This window comes from Anabas testudineus, chromosome 14 (genome assembly GCF_900324465.2).
Source record: "Anabas testudineus chromosome 14, fAnaTes1.2, whole genome shotgun sequence".
Classification (NCBI taxonomy): Eukaryota; Metazoa; Chordata; class Actinopteri; order Anabantiformes; family Anabantidae; genus Anabas; species Anabas testudineus.
In genome coordinates, this window is record NC_046623.1 from 12,032,147 (window position 1) to 12,052,195 (window position 20,049).

A 20,049-nucleotide genomic window follows, 5' to 3' on the forward strand; every position below is an offset into this window, starting at 1 on the left:
ATTTAGACTGACAAAATAAATTATTTTTAGAATATGACGAAAAAACAAACAAATATTTTTTTAATCACAGAATGATTTTTTTAACATCACTTATATGGATTTTATATGCATTATATACATATAATTAACTATATAAACATTTTACTTGGTGTACATGTTATTTTCATATGTCAATGATGTATTTAACTCTTCTTATTTGTTGACTCAACATAAGAATTACATGGGTTACATTTGAGTAAGTAAACCTATAAATTTTACATTTGTTGTGCCAGCCACAGCACTGAAACCACAGATTACTGAACTGAAACATTAATTTGTCAAAGAACCTATTTGTTTATAGAATTGTAGCTCTACAGCATCCAGAAGTAAATATTAAACATTAATAATAAATGTCATTACTTTAATTTAGTTATTCATGAATAATTAATGCCCCATTTTGAAGCACTGTGCCTACATTTCCTCTGACTATGCCAAGAAAAGGGAAAAAAAGATCAAATCAGAGTCTCCCATACTGTGCTGTAGGAAGTTAGATTTGTCACAGGATGAGCCACAACATTTTGAACCTTCAAGCAGCAGAGACGTCAAGCGACCGAGTGTGTCATGAATATGACACATGTACTTACTCCCTTGGACAGGCTTCTGTTAAATATGGCTATTTCAGAAATACCAGCAGACCCTGACCCTGTATTAGACAAGGTGATGTGATATAAGACAGTATGTAAAAGGTTTCCTCAAAGAATTCATTGCTCTTGGTGGCAGATGTACAGTGCACAGACTCATAACTCATAAGTAAAATTACAAGTATTTACCTAAAATTAGTACAGCACTACAAGTTGAAGTACCACTCAAAATTCTTTACCCATGTTGAACATGGTCTAAAATGTCAATTAGGTAGAAAAATATTAGAACACCCCTTGGAAACCACTTTTAAATATTAATGAACTTCATGTCAACATGAATATTAATACATGATTATTAAAAACATATGTGTATCATTACTGTTGTTCTCAGATCTCACTCAGTTATTTTTAATTCTTACATAAATTGCTGCATTCTGGCTCACTGTTTCCCTTCATTGCCCCAGTACACAAACTACAAACTTACCAAATCTTCTTATTCTGAAAGTATGGACAGGAATTGTTTCATTTCCTATGCTGGCCCATGACAGTGGATATTGGGATTCTGAAGACTGACCCAGCAATAAACCTACAGGCCTGCTCTAATCCCCTCTGTCACACGTAGAAGAGGATGCAACATGCTGTAATTGAGAAAAACGTTTTCTTTTTTATTTATTTTTTTAATAAATAGCTTATATGAGCGTCTAAAGAATAAGGAAAGAGAGAAATTGGGTTGTGGAAAGAGAAAGCCTTCTTTTATGCATATAATTAGGTACATAGTTCCTGCATAACTTCAATGCAGCGTTGGCATGTTGCAGCTTTGCTCTGGCACCATCTACTGGTCAGCAACTACTGCTCTTATCTCTTGGTAGGGGGGTAATATTCTCCATAGGTGAGTACTTACACTATAATGTACTATAGCAATAATGAATTTACTTTTGGGCCCTTATTCATTACAAAACAGACTAAATAAAATTCACCACAAAATGTGCCTTTAAAAAAATCTGTAAAGGCTTGCACCTTGGTAAGACAGTTATATATCTTAATGCTAGGCTAACTGGCATTTCAGCTAGAGCTTCATTATCACTGTACAGACAAGAGTGTGTTAGCAATCTGCTTATCTACCTCTCAGGAAATAAGTGTATAAGTATTTAAAAAAAAAATTAAAAAAAAGCAATGGTGGAGGCCCGCTTTAAAACACTCTCTAAAAGCTAAAACTGTTTAAACAATTAAACCATTTATTAGAAGAGCAATAAATCTTTGTGGGCAATGTTTGGATGAGCCAAGATAAATGACAGTCATGTTTTATAATAAGGTGCTGTTTATTTAACCATTTCATTATTCACATCTCACGGTACACTCCCCTTTAGCTTTGAGTTGTAGCATTTACCATGTTTAATACTGACCTCAGTCTCTTCTCCCAGGCTTACTGCAGAAAAGAGGATTTTCACAAACAAAACGAGCCAAGTTCCTGTTTGAACTCCGTTAGCTCTGTCCTTGGAGACACTGTGTCAAGGGAAATGGACTCTGGATTGTAGCAATATGCATTTTTTCTCCACATTCTCTTTGTACCCAGGGCTTGACAGGGTTTCGAGTTGGTTCTGCTTTGCTGTCTGGTTCAGTCCCGAAAACTGTGAAGTGCTTATCTGACTCTATACACTGGAATGTCCGGATTAGGTTCTTGATCACTTTAACTATGACTGTAGGGAGTCACGGCAGCATCAGGGCCCTCCTGATAAACCAACTATCTCGGTTAAAGCAGCTTCGCCTTTGACTGGAGAGCATTTTGATCAAGATTCCGGTGGTCTGGGTTTGAAGCGTTTTAAAACTGGACTGCAGATATTTTAATATCCAAAGTTCCCCAGCTCTTCCTGTTAGCATGCCTTTAGACTTGCACAAGCAATGGACAGGAGTGTTGTAATAGCGGCCCAGATGACACACCATGGCGTCAAAAATGGACCATTAACTATAACCAACTTCATCTGGACAGCAAAGGAAACTCCCTCCAACTAAAAACAATTATAACCACTTGGTGCAGACTCCAACTGCAACTTCTTTTTTCTTTGTACAATTTTAAGGCAGGAAGTTCCACTTTTTTTTAACAGGTCTCAGTCTTTATTTTACGCCTCCCTGCAAAAGTTTGGATTTTTTTAATAGAGGACTGGGAGCCTGGAAGTTTTCTAGTGTCCATCAGGCCTGATCCACTGGAACCAAAGTCAACACAAGTCATCCTAATGTGCTGTACTGTACTGTGCTGTGCTATGCCATGTAGATGAAGGTGTTTATATCAGTCTCATCCCGCTTTATGTACTTATGATCTATCAGCCATTCAATCTGCTCCTTGATCATCTTCTTCTGCGGTAAAAACATGTTCTTTAGAATCTCTACCAGCTCCGTCTGCAGCTGGGCATTGTTGATGCGTTTTCTCATCTTCATGATCTGGATTATGGCCTCCTGGATGTGGGAAATGTAAAGAGCCATGTGAAAAGAGGAAATAATGATGATAATAATAATAATAAAAAAAACAGTGTGTTGAAGCACAGATGGATCCCATTGTGAAATGTAAGATTATACAAACAAAACCACTGATGTCTGTTCAAAGTCAACAATGGGAAATGGAAGACAGTAACGTTTATGCACAGTAGGTGGTGTTGCATATCAGAGGGTAGACAAGCAGTGCCTTCAGGCTGTGAACTCCATACCTGTGTTCTTAGTATCCTGAGCTGGACAATACCCTCATTTTCCTCCTCTCTCATCCGCTCTGTTGTGAGCTGAAGCCGACCAATCAAGTTAATCTTCCCTCTTCTCTGAACCTTTGAGTTTTTTCTGTAGTTGAATAGAAAAACAATTGATATTTGAACATTTGAAGGTACTGAAACATAGAATTGTGCTCCTTCCATATATATAGTATATATAACAGTATTGTACAGGGGTTTAGATATTATGTATTTAGACTCTTGTTCACATCTGTACTTTGTATGTAGTTAACTGGCAAACTGCATCCTGTGACTAAACTGCTCACATTTACCAGTAAGCAGATTGAACAAAGGTGTGACAAAAAACTCACACTGAACATACTGACTTCAACATAATGTTCCTTACATGAGAGAAAAATCCTGGTTGACAAAGAATAGTGTTCCCTCTGCAAAGTCTTTGGGTGAAGACACCACTGGGTCGTACAACAACACTTGCCGCTTGAGTTTGGGAAATGCCACTAGAGACTAGAAATATAGAGAAGAGCATGATGGTTCAGAAGGAAAAGGTGGAAAAATCAGATCAACAGCAACAAGAACAAAAATGAGTGGTTCTGATTATTTGTAACAGCTACAATGGAGCAAAATTGATAGTTTTAGCTTTCTCATAGCAATAATAATTGCATAATTTGTGGACAGGGAGCTGCATTAGGTGCTAAATGTTCAGGGTTCAGCGTCTTGTTTTATAAGATCTTATCTACCTACTGGTCCACATCTACATTATCTTTACCCAGAGTGTGCGTCGGAGCTCTGCATCTGGCAGCTCAGTGGCTAGTTTGAGGTTTTCAAAGCTGATCCTCTCCCTAGGCCTCTGGTTCCAAGCAAACAGCACGGCCAGCTGAAAGGTGGTCACCTCCAGGTCATACTGTCCGACCTCATTCTTGAATGTTATCTGGAAAAAGAAGGGTATATATATATATATATATTTGGTTATATTTCCTTTCAAAGTAAGAGAATATAATGGGACTAAATTAAGCAGTCCGTGTTCAACTATGTTTAGAAGAAAAATAACATACAAGTTTTTGAAATAAAGTAAAGAAGCAACAGATCTGCCTTTAAAAATAATTTCAAACGTAGGTTGACAACATGTGTGTATGTGGTCCAAGTGTTTATTCCAATGCAGCAGGATCTAGAAAATTCTGAAAACGGTACTTCTTAGTCTTTAATTTAATTCATTTCTTTAACAAATTTTTTTCTGTAATTAATGAATTACAAATTACCATGTTATTTTGCCAGACCTAATTATAACATGACACAGAAAAAAACATTTCAAAGCTGGTCCTTACAACTTGAACAATGAAACTAAATAGTGTAGCTTTCTAAGCTACGTACAGTATGTGTGTGTGTTTCTGTACAGATCTGTTGCACTCACAATGCCGTTGGACATGAGGTGATGCCAATGAAGCTTCCTGCCACTGTGGTTCTTTTTATAGAAGTCTTCTACCTCTGGTATCAAATCCTCCAGCTCTGTAGGAAGAGAGACAAAAACCTTCTCGCTGCTCCTTGACCACGCTCCAGCATTTAGGATCTTTATGTTGACAGAGTCAGCTGCATGGGAACAAACACAAACATCTGAGTTACTGAATGAATGAGAGATAATTTTGGTAACAGGTTAATTTTCAAGTAATCAAGATTTAAGGTTAGGAGCACTTGCAGTCGAGTATCGATGCATTTTAGTTGTATCTCTTACCTGGTAAAGCAAGTTTGTTATGTTTATGCATTTCCTTGAACGATTGGTTGAGGTCCTCTGACACCTTGATGTCTTGAAACATTCTGGCTAGTTTATTGACATAATCAGCTGGCATCCCTACTTCCTAAAAATAAAATAAAAATAAACAAGAGACAGTTTTTGCAGGTGATGATAAACTAGCTTCAGTAAGTAATTTTCCATTTTTATTTTTTGGGCTATATCATGGTTCAGGTTAGTGAAAGGTAAAGTGAACAGTCATTACTAGTAAAACACAACACTCCCTCTCCATCACACACCCAGTCATCCACCCAGTTCCTACCCTGAGCCACTCCACCATGTTCTCCTCTATCTCGCTGTCTGCTGAGATGTCCAGGATGAGCCGACGAGTAAGATGGGCTTTGTGGTAGCGCATGAACACATCTTTATTCTGGACGTACTTCAGCACAAGCAGCTGTGTAAGAGCACAAATGTCATTTACTGGAAAAAATCATTTATTAGATTTTATTTGAATATCTTGATAAAAGAACACAATTAATTACCAGGATATTATAAAACTATACCTATAATCTACTGTTTGCCTCAAACAGTCTTTACTGAGGTTTGGGAACTGTAAAGGTTTTGAGTTGCAGTCAAATCTCCACATGTATCAATTTTGTTAAGAGCTCGACAAAGTTAGATGTCTGCTAAGTTTCTTTAACAAATTGTGAGACATATTTGTAACTTGTTGTTTTTAAACCATGTGTGTAGCTTTGACTGTATGTTTGGAGTCATTGTTGCTGCAAACATTTTACCAAATCACAGTTATCACAGAATGTACCAGGTTTTCTCTCAGGTTATGTGGTATGGGCAGCAGCTTGCCCCATATTTCTTCCATTTTTTGATGATTTACTTAACTCAGTCAATAACTTGGAAATGTTCTTGTATCCATGCCCTGATTAATGCTTTTTAATAACATTTTTGCAGAGTTGCTTATTCATTTGTCTTCATGGTGTAGCATTTCGTCAGGACACTGATTCACCAGAAGCTGGACTAGATGCATGCGCAATCACTCAGCCCTGTTTTGCTACTTAGCGCCATTTGCTGTCATTCTGCCATCATTCTGCCATCATTGTGCCTAAACATAAACATGATCATCCTGACAACATTAAAAGAAGTAGCAGACATAATAAATTACAGTTCTGTACCTGCTCTCAATTCATACCAGTCAGAATCTGCAGTCCATTCTAATTGACTTACCACAAGTGTGCATGAACCGACCAGCTATTCAAACGAGCCTGAAACTGGATACTGTATCCAATAATCAAGAGTCAAAACACACTTGAAATGAATAGACCATTTGTCATGGGCAATTTTACTACATTACATTTCCAGTATAAACCACAGGGCATTACAGGCTCTTTGATACATACCACCTCCTTTAGCTTGGCCTCTATTTCTTCAGAGGTGAGCTTCTTACTCAGTGGGGTTTTCCTCAAGAGCATGTCACAGTAGTTGGCCAGCAGCTCTGGACACTTGGACTCTGGTTGTGTTTTCAGACCTACCCTGTAAACACAAGTGGAAAAAAGGAGATTATAGTTATACATTATTGCCTTTGTCGTTTACATCATAAGCTGAATTCACACAGTGAGCAGCTCTTACCCCTTTTGTTTCATAGGAAGCTCTAATTTAAATATAGTGGCATCATTCACAACAGCTTTGTATGCCTGTAAAGAAATTAGAAAACATTAAGAACATATTCTGAGAGGTGATTCTCACAAGTTCATCACACAAGTTAGCAAAAGTCAAGGCTCACTTTGTCTCTAGCTGTCAGGAAGCGCGGGTCGTCCTGAAAGGCTTCTTTCACTAGTCGACTGAAGCGGTTAAATAAAGTCAGAAGCTGCTCCACGTATTTTTCTGAGTCCTATCACAAAGAGAAGGTGGTGTTAAGGATTAATATAACGAGTCCATTCTTTACCCTAAATTATATTTTGACAAAATAACCAGACCTCGAGATCCACTAAGTAGCTTTTTCTAAAGCTTTCAACTGCATGTTATAATTTTCACTAGCTGCCAGTAAGTAGGCCTTGAATTGAAATTATTTTTTCTAATCAACAGGATGTCTTCCATTTTATCTATAGTTAAGTCTGAAGTTACTGTATCAGTTAGTAGACATGGCTCATCACTACCACAGGAAGCTGGGAACATTTTTATTTGATGGCAGCTTTGGATTTCAACATTAAAATATTAACGATGCCTCAAGCACTAGTGACACCCACAGAGGTGATTGTCTCTGCTGAAGCCACCATATCAGCCAGGCCAGCGCTCATGATGTGCTCCTCCAGGTCCTTCAGCATGGGCTCAATGCCACTAGGCACTTTGTCCATGAGAGAGAACATCAGATGCAGCTCTGTAAGACAAAATTGCAAAGTTATGACACTTTAGATCTTTTAAATTAGGACTCTTGGCTCCAAAGAGGTTTACTAAAGTGGTAGTGTAACCACTAAAGAGGCATTATAAACACCTATACTACTTTCAAGTGTGCCATGAAATAAATGTTGCTGTTAAGCTTTTATTTTTTTTATATCTTCCATAGATTAAAAGCCAAAAGTCAACAAATAAATTAGACACGCACCTAATAAAATTTCAACATCGGAGAAATCTGGCTTCTTCTAAAAATTAGATTTTGTAGAAAAAGGGCCACGTCCAAGACGTGTCAACAAATGTTTTGGTATTTGTGCTGAAATGTATCAACACTAGTTTCAAAAACCTTGACACTCAGTTGATTGATGCATATGTGAGACTTTACACTCTTAAAAATATGGCAGAACTAATTAATTCCATCACACATTAATTTAGCAAGAGTGGAGGAAACACATGAATGTTCAAGCTGGACAAGAAGGTTTGGTCAGGGCTATTTCCTGGTGCAAACCTGAGCTGGCTGAGCCCTTGGCGGGAGCAGTCCTGCCGTACTCACTCTCTGTCTCATTTCGTTTGATCATGCCTGGACACTCGGCTAAGATGGTTTCCTTGAATGACGTTACCAGTGCATTGACACAACACTCCATTAACTGAAAGGATAAACACAGTGGAAACACACAAGAGATATGAGACGTGCAGAAAAAGTTTATAATGATTTAGGTAAAATATCAGGAATATCTGTAATAAAAGCAAGCAGCTTGTGTAATACTTACTGCTTGTACAGAGTTACAATCGCGTCTCGTCTCCAGGTATCGCAGAGCACGTTTCTCCTCCTCCCTTAGCTTTGAATCAGCCTGGTGAAAATACACACCAATGCAATCACACACATTTGTTATGTATATTTATTCCACATACAATCACCAACAGCATCTCAAAACATGTATACATGTATGCATCTATTTCTGTTGTGCATCGCTGGCAAATTGTCTTCTAAATTTGAATTCTTTGTAATTAATTGTAAATGCAACCATTAGCACTTTAGTAGGTAATATAACAGTCTATAAAAGTCTATAAATCTAATATAGTTAACTAAGAGTGTGTTAGTGTTTAAACCTGTCGTATTATGAAAATAAGTATATTTTGCCTGGTAGGTCAGGAGATTTAAAACATTGAAATTGTTAAAGGCACAAACATTTTTAAAGCTAAAGAAGACTAAAAAGATGTCCAATAAACAGACGTGACGAGGGTGAGCATGAGATCAGCCACAGCAGCTGATCTTTCTGGCTGTCTCACTGGTTTCTCTTTTTATTCATCCAACTTTCCTACTGCCAAGAAAACAGGGGATGGGAGCCTGAGTTCTCAGGTTTCTGCTTCGTAAGCCGTAAGTGTTGGACAGCACTTCACTTTTTAGTGTGTTATTGCGTGAACTGAAGGTGATTTCCTTTCAGTGCCAGTGGAAAGTAGGCTGGAAGTGGCAAACGGAAACCAGTTTAGAAGCAGAGTGGTTTCATTATGTTACACAGAATTGTATAATTATAATCTATGAAACTAACATTTTTTTGGAAGAAACAGTGTCAGATACATTCTTCTTCAGGCAGAATATACTGTATGTGTCTAGGAGAAGATGATTACATTCACATTTAGGGACCTTCAGTTTTGTTGTATTTCCAATTCTTAAAAAAAAAAAACAAAAAAGAAAAAAAAAAACTCACATATTTCATGTAGTTTTGAACCCCATTTTGCTGGAGGTAGGCAGGTGCCTGAGTTCTGTAGAACCTCTCAGTAGAATCCATATATGCCTTTTCAAAGTTGTCCCTGTAAATCTGCAGCTTGTCATCAGGGTTGGAGCACAGGTTCACTGTTTAGAGAAAAAACACAGCATCTGTGGAATGTGACTGTCTGTAAACTCTAAGTTTAAAAACAAGGAAGCACTCAAGGCCCTATAGGTCTCGCTGGGTACAGATATAAGATGCAGTGTGTTATGGTTTCTTACCATAGGACTCCCGCACACCAATGACCAGCTGGGAGTCAAAGGCCTCTCCCAGCCTCTCAGCATGGACGAGCTTCATGGCACTGTCTTGTAGCCTGTTTTTAATGTTGGAGAAGATGGACTCGTTCCATGTGTCCAGCATCAGCTGCACAGTAAGGATACATAAATAGTTATAGGGTTACAGAGAAACATAACTCATTAACTATGGGTTGCCAAACTCCTGCTCCTCCTCACCTTGCGGACAATGCTGTCCTCCATGTTGGACTTCTTGCTGCTTCCCTGCTTGCCCATCAGAGTGATCTCCAGCTGGCAGAAGGGCTTGGGCAAGATGTCACACTGTGTGAAGAACTTCCTCCACTCCACGATGTAGGCCTTCAGCAATGCTGTGTCATCCTGGTGACTTAACACCCGCTGACAAAGGTAGAAAAAGACAAGAGGCCTGATTAGCATCTGCAGAATCTATATGGCATATAAAAATCAAGAATAGGTTATCATGGTGAGCATTGCACAGTTATTCAGGCTAAAGCATTTATTTTTTGCTATTATCAATACATTTGTTACTCTTAGATTGTTAAGGCACCGATTATCTCAAAATACACCCCGTGGCCCATATTTCATTTTGTCATTTAGTCTAAATAACATTACCTTGATGCCATCTAACAAACTACTCTTTATATTCCTAAAGTTCAAGGTCCATATTGGTAAGTTCATAATATATAAGTTCATATTTATGATCATGATTATTCAAAAAGAGCTTAGAAACATACTTAGGATGTAAATGTGTGGACAAATGGGGAATTGGAAAAACCATAAAAACACGCAACAGCATAATTTTACATATCCCAAACCATAACCCCCATTATGCTCCAAGTCTTACTGCTTGTGCTTGTTTGATGAAATCTAGTATGTCCTCTTTGAGAGCCTGGTGTATCTTAGCAGGACCTTTATCATCCCACAAACATACAGCATGGACGTCTCTGTGGAAACAATAAGAGAACACACGTTACCTATAGTGTGAAACAGGCTGATATGAGTGCTAAAGCTGAAAGCAAATGTATATAGTATGGTGGAAGTAAACTTACGAGAACAGGTCAAACCACTGCTGTTTGGTGACAGACTCCTGCCGTAGGAGCTTCAGCACTATGGGGCGCATTAGGTCCCATTTATCTTCAAACTGAAGGGAGCCTTTGTTCTGGAAACAGACAGGAGGGAAGTGAACTTTATGATTCAAACTGTTCATGATCTTTGCAGTATGTAAGGCTCATTTCCCAAACATTACAAACACTGATACCACACCAGCAACATAAAGCTAATTAGCATTACTATATTTAACCTGCACAAAGTTACACTTATTCCAAAATCCTTTTAAAAGGAAAACTACTGTACGTACATCAACAGAAAGCATCACTTAACAACAGAACCACAAAGAAACCAATACATAAAAAGCAGCTAATAATGAAATTTGTATTGGGAATAACAATATAAAGTAATTCTGTATTCTCAGTCCAGTAGTTATCTTTTTGTGTAATTGTGTAATAGATTTACTGAGTCTGACTTCGATTTGTAAACATATTAAACTGTGTTTGAATTTCTTTAATCATTACTCAGCTTATAACACATAATAAAAGTGTGAAATAGGAATCCCAATTTAAAGTATTCTGATATCTGTTTTTTGACTAATACTAAATGTACTACAATGTAAGACAAGGATAAACAGCAAATTTATAAACTGGGACTGTGAATGTTTGTTTTTTGCTGCTTAAATAAACTGTTAATCAGTTATTAACATAGCAAATGTGGGGAAATGTACAAGCATGAGGAGTCACTAAATAATTCAATAAGTATATTATGAATTATACACTACAGCATTCTCGACCCAATGGAGAACCTTTGGGAGATTTCAGAGATCTGTCTCAACCACCCCAAATGAAGGAAGATCCTTCAGACAAACTGCATCTATCCTCCTGTAGAGTTTATAGACAAAGAATAATGAAACTGTTGTAGAGTTGTGCGTTTGCCTTCCTTCAACACTTAAAGTTTTATTTGTCACTGATAACTTATTGTATAGTGTTGGTGTACATTGAAGAGATAGTGATTATTGTTTTTTTTAGACAGTATAAAATGATGTTTTACACTGTGACGGCATATTGTACATTTATTATACAGTACACACTATATACAGTCTGTAATAAAAGGTTAGGACACAATTAAATTTAAGACTATGTTTTTATGTTATAACTTTGTTTTTTGTTTTGAAGTTATAGTTCCTTGGCCACCATTGTGTCTCACTAATGACATCTTCCCTGCATTATCGCATTTTCGCAGGCACCCCCATGACCTTAATGTGCAAATTGTGATGCCCTAGAGGTTTTCTGAATTTAGGGATTAGGATGTGGATAACAGTCTGCAGGCTGTGGTGCAAATACACAGAATATTTTAATAATATTAAATCAAAACTGTATTTAAGTACATTACTTTAGGAAACATACTTAGTCACTTTACCAGCTTTGGCTCAGGGTGCAAAGAAACTTAAATTAGCTTGATAAAATGTTAAAATGTTTTATCAAAAACTACTTCTATTTGCAAATGTATGCTCATGTTGCACTGAAATAATAATAATAAAATTCTACTGTTGTTGTTGTCGTTATCATCACACCATCTCTATTAGACCACTAGTGTTTAAAAAACTAATATCATTGCTGCTTGATATTAGTGCATTTGTTGGTTTGTGCAAACATTGTTGAATCCAGAAACATATACATCTGCAAATAAACATAATCAAGTCTTTGGATGAAATATCAAAAGCTTACTTGTTGTTTTAGTTTTTTTTTTTTTTTTTTTGTTGCTGTTGTTGTTGTTGTTGAAGGTGCCAGATTTGTTGAAACCATACAAATCTAACATATTATAACATGTTCTACCAGATGTTAACATTAACAAGAGGGACGTGAAGGTGAAGGCACTTTTAAAGACTGTGTGATTGTTTTTATGTTATTACAGTACAAGACCCAACATGCACTGGTGCTAGATATTAGTGCAGACGAGATTACATGCATGTCGTGGCATAGTTATTTGCCCAGTATATACAGGTACTATATTTTTCCTCCCAACAAGCTTGTGTTTTAACTGCAACGCTATTTTCTATGTGCTCCCAGGCTGTAGCTGCTTCTGTATGTGTCACCACCCACTGTGCTTCTGCTTGACGTTATGACTTATTTAATTAGACACAGTGGCATATACCCCTGTCGAGCTAAGCCTGGTTAGCAAAGTGGCAGCATCGGATTAGCGTTTATTACACGCAGAGATTTACTATGACCGTGGCTTTTGTTGGGATTTAAACATGTCTTTAAGGGGCTGGTCAGCTGCAGGTTCCTGAGCCATTCAGTGACAGATGATGAGCTTTGCAGCTAACGTGTGCACAGCATATTTTTATGTTTTAACGCAGGTTAAGCTAACGATACGTCTTCCATCCGTTATCCGTCACTGTCTGCCTGCCTCCCGTGTGTCTGCCTCTTTCTTTCACGTTTAGCTGTCTTGTAGCTTTCCTATTTAGCCAGCTGAATCTCTGATAGGTAGCTAATGTTAGCCAGATGTAACTTAACTGCTTCCAGCTAAAGTCAACACTGACAGCACAGTCGCGTCCAAGTGCAGCGTGCTGTTCGTTAAGGTTGCAGCTAAACGCCAACATTACACTACACAAGTGACAAGCACTCCGTCTATCGTTAAATACAAATAATTGAATTAAAGTGGTCCTACCTTTAGCAAATTAGACGTCGCCATGTTCCCTTAACTTATCCTCTCGTGAACTCTCGCGAGAACGGGACCGACGAAGATTTGCCTTATCACAACATTGTGAATAAGAGAGGATTTGAGTTCATTATAAATAATATGAATAAGAATCATTTATTGTGATAACTAATAATTACTGTGATAACTAATAATTACTGTTTATTACTTAGTTCCCTGATGTGTTATTTAAAACCAACTGTGGTGGAATGAAACAAAGTATATTTACTCATACTTCATCATACTTAAGAGCCAATGTCTTCCTACACAAATCTTTGAAATTGTCAGATTTACATTTAGTAAAAAAAAAAAAAAGACTAAATATTACTGTGGACCAGCAACAGGGACAATACATATCAACATTTTAGCCTAAAAATGCAACTGATATAATGTGTTTTACAGGTTTGTTCACATGAATTAAGCAAAATACTTTGTATTGCTATGTGCCACCAAGATTTAGATTGCAACTTCTACTACTATTTTTGCTACTGGCTGGCTGTGTTTAGTACTATAAATACACTTCTGTTGCCATACTTATACCTTGTTCAGTCAGTTTTATCTCCTGAGATTTTCAAGTCAAATTCAAGTACTCGGTCTTGAAATATTGGATGGAAGCTTTTAAAATACCTACAATTGACTTTTTATTATTGTAGATTAAGTGTTGCAAAAGTTCAGCATTTTCCCCAAAGGTAAGTTCCTTGGACTTTGTGCAGTAATTTTAAGAAATATTTTCAAATGCAGCTTTCAAGTGAGCTGGTCAATCTCAAAAATAGTTTACTAGACATGTTTAGATGCATTTTTATACATATTTTGTTATCTTTTGTTACCAAATTAATTCTATGTTGCATATTCTTGTGCTACTTCTGTGTTTTCATGAGCTGGTGGTTATTGTAGATCCCCAACCTTGCTGCTTCTAGTGTAATCAACCAGAAGCTTTTAAAATGCTGCTAAAAATGAAGCACTGGAACTACTGTTGGTGCTTTAGAGGTGCTACTGGGTTTTTACAGTAGAAATGGTGATTTATAATGGGCCATAGCCACATATAGTACTACTGTAGCTGTTTTAACCCTTTGTCACCTTAAGCAACTCTATTTGGTAAAGCTTAAAGTGAGAGCAGCAGCACACTGGGGGTGAAACAGGAGCTGAGAAAATAATATTTGTGCAGCTGCAAGGACAGATATTGTTTCCTCTTGTGTAATGTTTGCTGCAGTATCATCCATTCTGTGTTTCTCACTATCTTGGTCAAATGCTTTCACAAGCAACAGAGATTAACCTTCATGTGGGTGGCAAGTGCCAAGGTTGAAATATGAACGTGAAAACTGTGTGAATGATTAAAAAGCTACTTAAAGATTCTGTAAAAGTTTTGAGACACATTAAGCTTCAAAGTAATCATTTAGTACTGCTCATAAGCAGAACCAGTAGTATGTTGATGCTTACCTTTTACTTATTTTACTTATGTATTACTTATTCTTAAGTAAAGATTAAATTAAGTTGATCCACCGGTTGAGTAAAAAAAACTTTTCCCGTTAAACTTTTTGAAATTAATTTATGAAGGATCATAAAATATACCTGAAAAACTATATTTTTATTCTCATCAGCACCCGATCAAGTTTAACTGCACGGTACAGACGTCATTTAGCTTTACGTCAGCCAATCAGAGAGGAGGAGGCGGTGCCAGCTACCACGAGGTTAGATTGAGTAACACGGACTGGAAGTAGCACCTCGTGGACGTTAAATCAACGAGATGAGTCTTAATATCTTTTGGAGGTTTTTCCGACAGCTGCTATGACCGAGGAAGAAAACGTATGTAAACACAGCCTGATTATTTATATTAGTATAGAGAATACGTACATTACGTTTTTATCTAAGGTTACTTTAGGGAAGCACCGATGAATGAATGACACCTCCGTTTGTAGAAGCGGTAAACCAAACTGCATAGTAAAACTTACACTTTCAAAACTTCCGTAGTCATATGGAGTAATTTTTTCTCCTTCAGCACATTTAAACCGATATTACGAAACCATAGGGTCTGAATTTAAATTCGTCTAATATTATACATGTTTTACGTATTGTTTCATCATTTTTATCAACATTTGCACAACGTAATGAGCTGTCCTTTCACCGTAACAGCACTGACGCCTCCTATGTAAACAAAGTCTGCCAGCCACAATACCGAGCCAATTCGCTTGAATCCTCACTTTGTACATGTATTTAGAGTATAAAGAATAGTGTAGCTTTAATAGATTTACGTTTTAGAAAAGAGGAAGACACAGGTGAATCATTTTAGTGAGTAATTTAGGAGATTACTGAGCCACATGAGGTATGGCACATTCCTATGGAGATTTGGGACATTGTTCTGCTAATGAAGACAGTAAATGTTAAAGACACTAATCCTTACATTTTAAAGCTATTGATCTCTCCTTTTTTTCTGCATTTCTAGGTCTAGCTCTCAAAGACATGGAGGAGCATGTAGAGCAGAGACTGTGTGAGAAATGGAGGGTTGTCTGTGGTTTATACAGTTACAACTTAAGGGACGTCTTCACATGGTGAGCACTGATCCAGTTGTTTAATAAAATATGGTGATTAGCTGTAGTTAATTTAATTTAATAGTAATTTTCAGTTTTTCATGAGCAGTGGGACATCTACATGTTGCCTGAACCTTGGGGCTAACACACATTGTTCTTGCTGACCCTCAAGGCGTCTGCTCAAGACCATAGTCATGGGCCAGATCTTGTCCCTGCTGATCTGTGGGACTGCAGTGAGCTGTCAGTACCTGGCCGATGCTCGGGTGGAGACGCCGATGCTGCAGAGCTTCCTCAACTATGCCTTGCTGCTGCTTGTGTATACCACCATCCTCAGCACACGCAAAGGTCAGACTGCTGTTCTTTCAGGATATTTCTAATTGCTTGGAAAAGTGAGGTCAATGAGTTGTTCCAGCTTTTACAGTCAAACATTTCACAGTCACAGAAACTTAACCAGCTTTTATGTAAAAGTGGTTTATGGAGCTTAATTAGCTGTTAGCAAAAAGTGCCATATTGACATATTAGCATCACAAATGGCAAAACAGTAATAGTAACTAATAGTAGTAACACCACTAGTAGTACTAATATAATTTAAATTATTTTCACCAGCCTTGTTTAATCCACTATACTGATGAAAATTACTACCACATGGCAACACCAGCTGTTCCAAATATGTCTTGGTGTAATTCTGAGTTCAAATTGCTGCTCAAAGTGTTCAGTGAAAGGTAGTAGAAAATGGTCACAACATGAAAACATTCTAAGTAACATCAAATAAAGGAGTCTTCCAATCATTTATATCATTTACAGGTGACAGAAACATCATACAGATTTTAAAAACCAAGTGGTGGAAGTATTTGCTGATGGGTCTGGCTGACGTGGAAGCAAATTATGCAGTGGTGAAGGCGTACCAGTTTACCACTCTGACAAGTATACAGGTAAGAGAAAACTCATGTCATGCTGCTGGACTCATTACTTTGTCCTGACTTGTCTTTAACATTGTAGACACCTTGAGAGTTTTATGCTGCACACTACAAAGTATATTATTGAGATGAATACCACACTATTACAGTATTTATGTTTCCTTTATCTGTTTATCATATTACAGACAGATTCAAAACAGTATAATTAAAATGTGCTATGCAGTGCAACAAAATATTTCTCTCCTTCTATAATAGTATTGGAACTGATATCCTTACAATACCATTTTTAAAATACTTTACTTTGACACAATCCAAATATGTCCCATGTGGACTGTATATTACATGTTCTCAGTAGTGAGATATTTGGCCTTTGTTAGTGTTCAGTTCATCAGTGGTTTAGTAGTAGAGTATTTCACTGGTAACAGATGATGATGATGATAATTTGGATTTATTTGGATGTTTAGCATCTGAAGTCCAAAATGTGAGCTCCAGAGCTTATCGTCTCTTTTTTACCTGATTAACTTGACTTTTTCTTCCTATTAGCACACTAAAAACAATCTGCTGTTGCTCTGTGTGTTTCAGTTGTTGGACTGTTTTGTGATCCCAGTGCTGATGCTCCTTTCCTGGTTCCTCCTGAAGACTCGCTACAAGCTGATCCACTTTGTAGCTGTGATGGTGTGTTTGTTGGGTGTTGGGGCCATGGTAGGGGCCGACATTCTGGCTGGAAGAGACCAGGGATCCAGTGAGAACACTTTCTTATCGGTTACTGCTATACTGTTACTGTAATGACTTCAATAAATCCCATAATAAGACAATAACTGTAAATAGTGTGTTTTAAATGTTATTATCTGGATAAATATTTGGTTTGTTTACAACCTGTGACCCTTATATCACGTGTGGATCTCAGCAATGATTTAGCAAAAACAAAAATAAAACAAGACTCATATAAATTAAATTAATATTATTATTTCAATTGCTCTTTCAGCCAGTGATGTTGCGCTGGGTGATGGTTTGGTACTGCTCAGTGCTGTCCTCTACGCTGTATCCAACGTGTGCCAAGAGCATACGGTGAAGAACTTAAGCCGAGTGGAATTCCTGGGTATGATGGGCCTCTTTGGGACTCTCATCAGTGGCATACAGCTGTAAGTTATTCTTAAAACTCTCCGTATATTCTTGTGTAATGTTTGTGTAGTTTTGTTGTACCAGTGACTCAATTACTCAGCAAGTCATGTGATTGTCAAGATCAATTTAAAGACCTTCAGACAAGACAAGAGTAGCTGAGAAATACATGTTCAGAACTTGGGTTGTGGACATCTTTTAAATGACTCGATTCATTGTGTCATGTTTTTAGAGAGTTACTGATTAATTAACATAATCTTATATTAGCATTTTAGGGACTTTCAGCTCATAGTTTCTCATTGGTTGTAAATCCTAAATCATGGTTTTAAGTAAAATGACACCAACATGCGATTTTACACTTTACACTGATTGTATTCTGGCAAACTCTGCAAACTCTATACAACCTTGTACAAAACAAAATAAGAAAAATGCCCCATATGCCATATAGAAAATGTACAATGAACCGCATAATGTCTATTTCCCTTTCACTAAAGCATAGAAAGTGTCTTTTTCCAGCATCATCATTTTAATGTTGCTTGCCATTACAGAGCTGTACTGGAAACTCACACTGTAGCAGCAATAAAGTGGGACCTTTACATTTGTAAGTTACCTTTTTGTCTAGTTAAATTTGAGCATCTGACAGTATACAATGACAGTGCTGCTACTGAGGTTGTGCTGCCTTTGAGGCATCATTGACTGAAACCTTCTCTAACTAAAGTCCATTTGTTGTTTCTGCAGCCATGCTGTTTGCAGTCTACGTCCTGTGCATGTACGCACTCTACAGCTTCATGCCAGTTGTGATGAGGCTAACCAGCGCTACTGCTGTCAACCTCTCTCTCCTCACTGCTGACCTGTTCAGCCTCTTCTGTGGCCTCTTCCTCTTCCACTACACGGCAAGTGTCTTAGATTTAGCAACTTGTACTATTCTGCTGTTAATTTTGATTTTTCTGGATATCATTGAGTTAAAAGGATTGGAGAAACTACTTTCTTGTGATCCGTTTTTATCTATCCAGAGCAGGATTTATCCTTGATTTTTATTTCATTCTTAACAAGGAAGTGATAATTAAATGGCAAATCTATTATTAACTGTTGTTAAAGGTGGAGTAAGATAAAAAGCTTTTTTTGTCTGTGTGTAGACAGGAAACATGAGGTAGATCCCAGCATTTTTGCTGTAGCAGGTACATTATTACAGAAAATTGAGGGAAGCCTTAACAAGCAATATATCAAAAAGTGTGCAACAACTATCAATTAGTAGATATGTGCAGTAACCACACAAAAAGTATTAATAATATCTCCGTCCTGTGTCTCATCCACAGTTCTCAGTCCTGTACATCATCTCCTTTGTCGTCATCACTGTGGGTTTTATCATGTTCAATGTTGTTCCCACATACTCTGCTTTACCTGGGGACGATCCTGGTGAAGTGTTAGCTGGTCACACGGCTGAGAGCTCCTCACACCACCTACTGGCAGCAGACACAGACCCAGATGCTCAGAGACCTGAGCCACTCACGGCTGTTGCTGCACTATGACTGAAACTGACTGTAGACAAAAGAGACTGCCTTTCTGTTGTGAGATAAAGGTTTACTGTACTGTAGGTCAGTTTGAATATATTTTAACAGTACATATTTTCTTGCACTTGACCTGGAAATGTGTTTTTTGGTAATTACAACAGTTTTCAAATATCATCTGTTACTGACCTTAGTGTACATTACTGTGATGTACACAATGCACCAATATGACAGATATTTATTGTCCCAAAACTGATCATTCACTTATCAGTCCTTTATTTTTTCTTTTTTATATTAATATATTTTATATTTTATTCAATCCATCAGCTGTGCTGTTACAATACAGTCATTGTTTTTTTTTAAAACAGACCAGTTACAAAGTTGTATTTTACTTTAGTTGCCTTCGGTGCTGTTACAGTTCTCAGATTCATGTAGTTTGGTAATCCTGTGTGCCAAATCTATTGTTTCTTTTTCTTGTTTTGCCAGAAGTAATGCTTGAAAATCCAACTTTTATACCAATAAAGACAGTTTTATATGGACTAGTTTTGAGAAAATGTGACATCTAAATGTCTTTTTTTTCTATGATAATTTAATGTCTGTGATTTGAACTGTTGTGTGAACCTGTGCCTTTTTATTTATTTTTTACAATTTATGAACAGTTAACTGATTATTATTATTATTATTATTATTCTAACACACTCCCATAGTTCACTTACTCTGCATCTCGTGTCTAAAGCCATATTTACAAGT

At 37.2% G+C, this 20,049-nt stretch overlaps 2 protein-coding genes across 3 annotated transcripts; one reads left to right on the forward strand and one right to left on the reverse strand.

Annotated features, from left to right (window-relative positions):
• Positions 1–2,876: 2,876 nt before the first annotated feature.
• Positions 2,877–13,256, reverse strand: cul5b (cullin 5b). 2 transcript variants are annotated; one of them, XM_026373043.1, is made up of 19 exons: positions 13,201–13,256; positions 10,530–10,639; positions 10,325–10,424; positions 9,682–9,858; positions 9,451–9,592; positions 9,170–9,315; positions 8,231–8,311; positions 7,969–8,107; positions 7,316–7,446; positions 6,853–6,960; positions 6,699–6,763; positions 6,470–6,602; positions 5,380–5,511; positions 5,061–5,184; positions 4,743–4,918; positions 4,101–4,262; positions 3,720–3,838; positions 3,320–3,443; positions 2,877–3,071 (listed from the first exon to the last, which is right to left on the reverse strand). In XM_026373043.1, exons 1-19 carry the CDS (start codon positions 13,222–13,224, stop codon positions 2,877–2,879), a joined length of 2,388 nt encoding a protein of 795 aa, XP_026228828.1. In that variant the 5' UTR covers positions 13,225–13,256. The 2 variants fall into 2 exon arrangements, with proteins under 2 accessions (XP_026228828.1, XP_026228829.1); XM_026373044.1 differs by having other exon boundaries at positions 8,014–8,107; positions 13,201–13,224.
• A 1,652-nt stretch (positions 13,257–14,908) lies between these two features.
• On the forward strand, positions 14,909–19,821 carry LOC113170212 (solute carrier family 35 member F2-like). The gene is made up of 9 exons (XM_026372199.1): positions 14,909–15,033; positions 15,671–15,776; positions 15,928–16,100; positions 16,560–16,687; positions 17,255–17,414; positions 17,658–17,814; positions 18,340–18,392; positions 18,530–18,684; positions 19,108–19,821. The coding sequence occupies exons 2-9, from the start codon at positions 15,688–15,690 to the stop codon at positions 19,318–19,320; spliced, it is 1,128 nt and encodes a 375-aa protein (XP_026227984.1). The 5' UTR covers positions 14,909–15,033; positions 15,671–15,687; the 3' UTR covers positions 19,321–19,821.
• The last annotated feature ends 228 nt before the right edge of the window (positions 19,822–20,049 follow it).

Excerpts from the sequence above, each read along its gene's own strand:
- cul5b (XM_026373043.1), bottom strand. The coding sequence starts at position 13,224 with ATGGCGACGTCTAATTTGCTAAAG. Across the intron at positions 8,108-8,230 it reads ATTGTAACTCTGTACAAGCA|TTAATGGAGTGTTGTGTCAA; the intron begins GTAAGTATTACA and ends TTATCCTTTCAG. Across the intron at positions 6,764-6,852 it reads TCCTGACAGCTAGAGACAAA|GCATACAAAGCTGTTGTGAA; the intron begins GTGAGCCTTGAC and ends ATTTCTTTACAG.
- LOC113170212 (XM_026372199.1), top strand. The coding sequence starts at position 15,688 with ATGGAGGAGCATGTAGAGCAGAGACTGTGTGAGAAATGGAGGGTTGTC. Across the intron at positions 16,688-17,254 it reads CCACTCTGACAAGTATACAG|TTGTTGGACTGTTTTGTGAT; the intron begins GTAAGAGAAAAC and ends TGTGTGTTTCAG. Across the intron at positions 17,415-17,657 it reads TGGAAGAGACCAGGGATCCA|CCAGTGATGTTGCGCTGGGT; the intron begins GTGAGAACACTT and ends TTGCTCTTTCAG.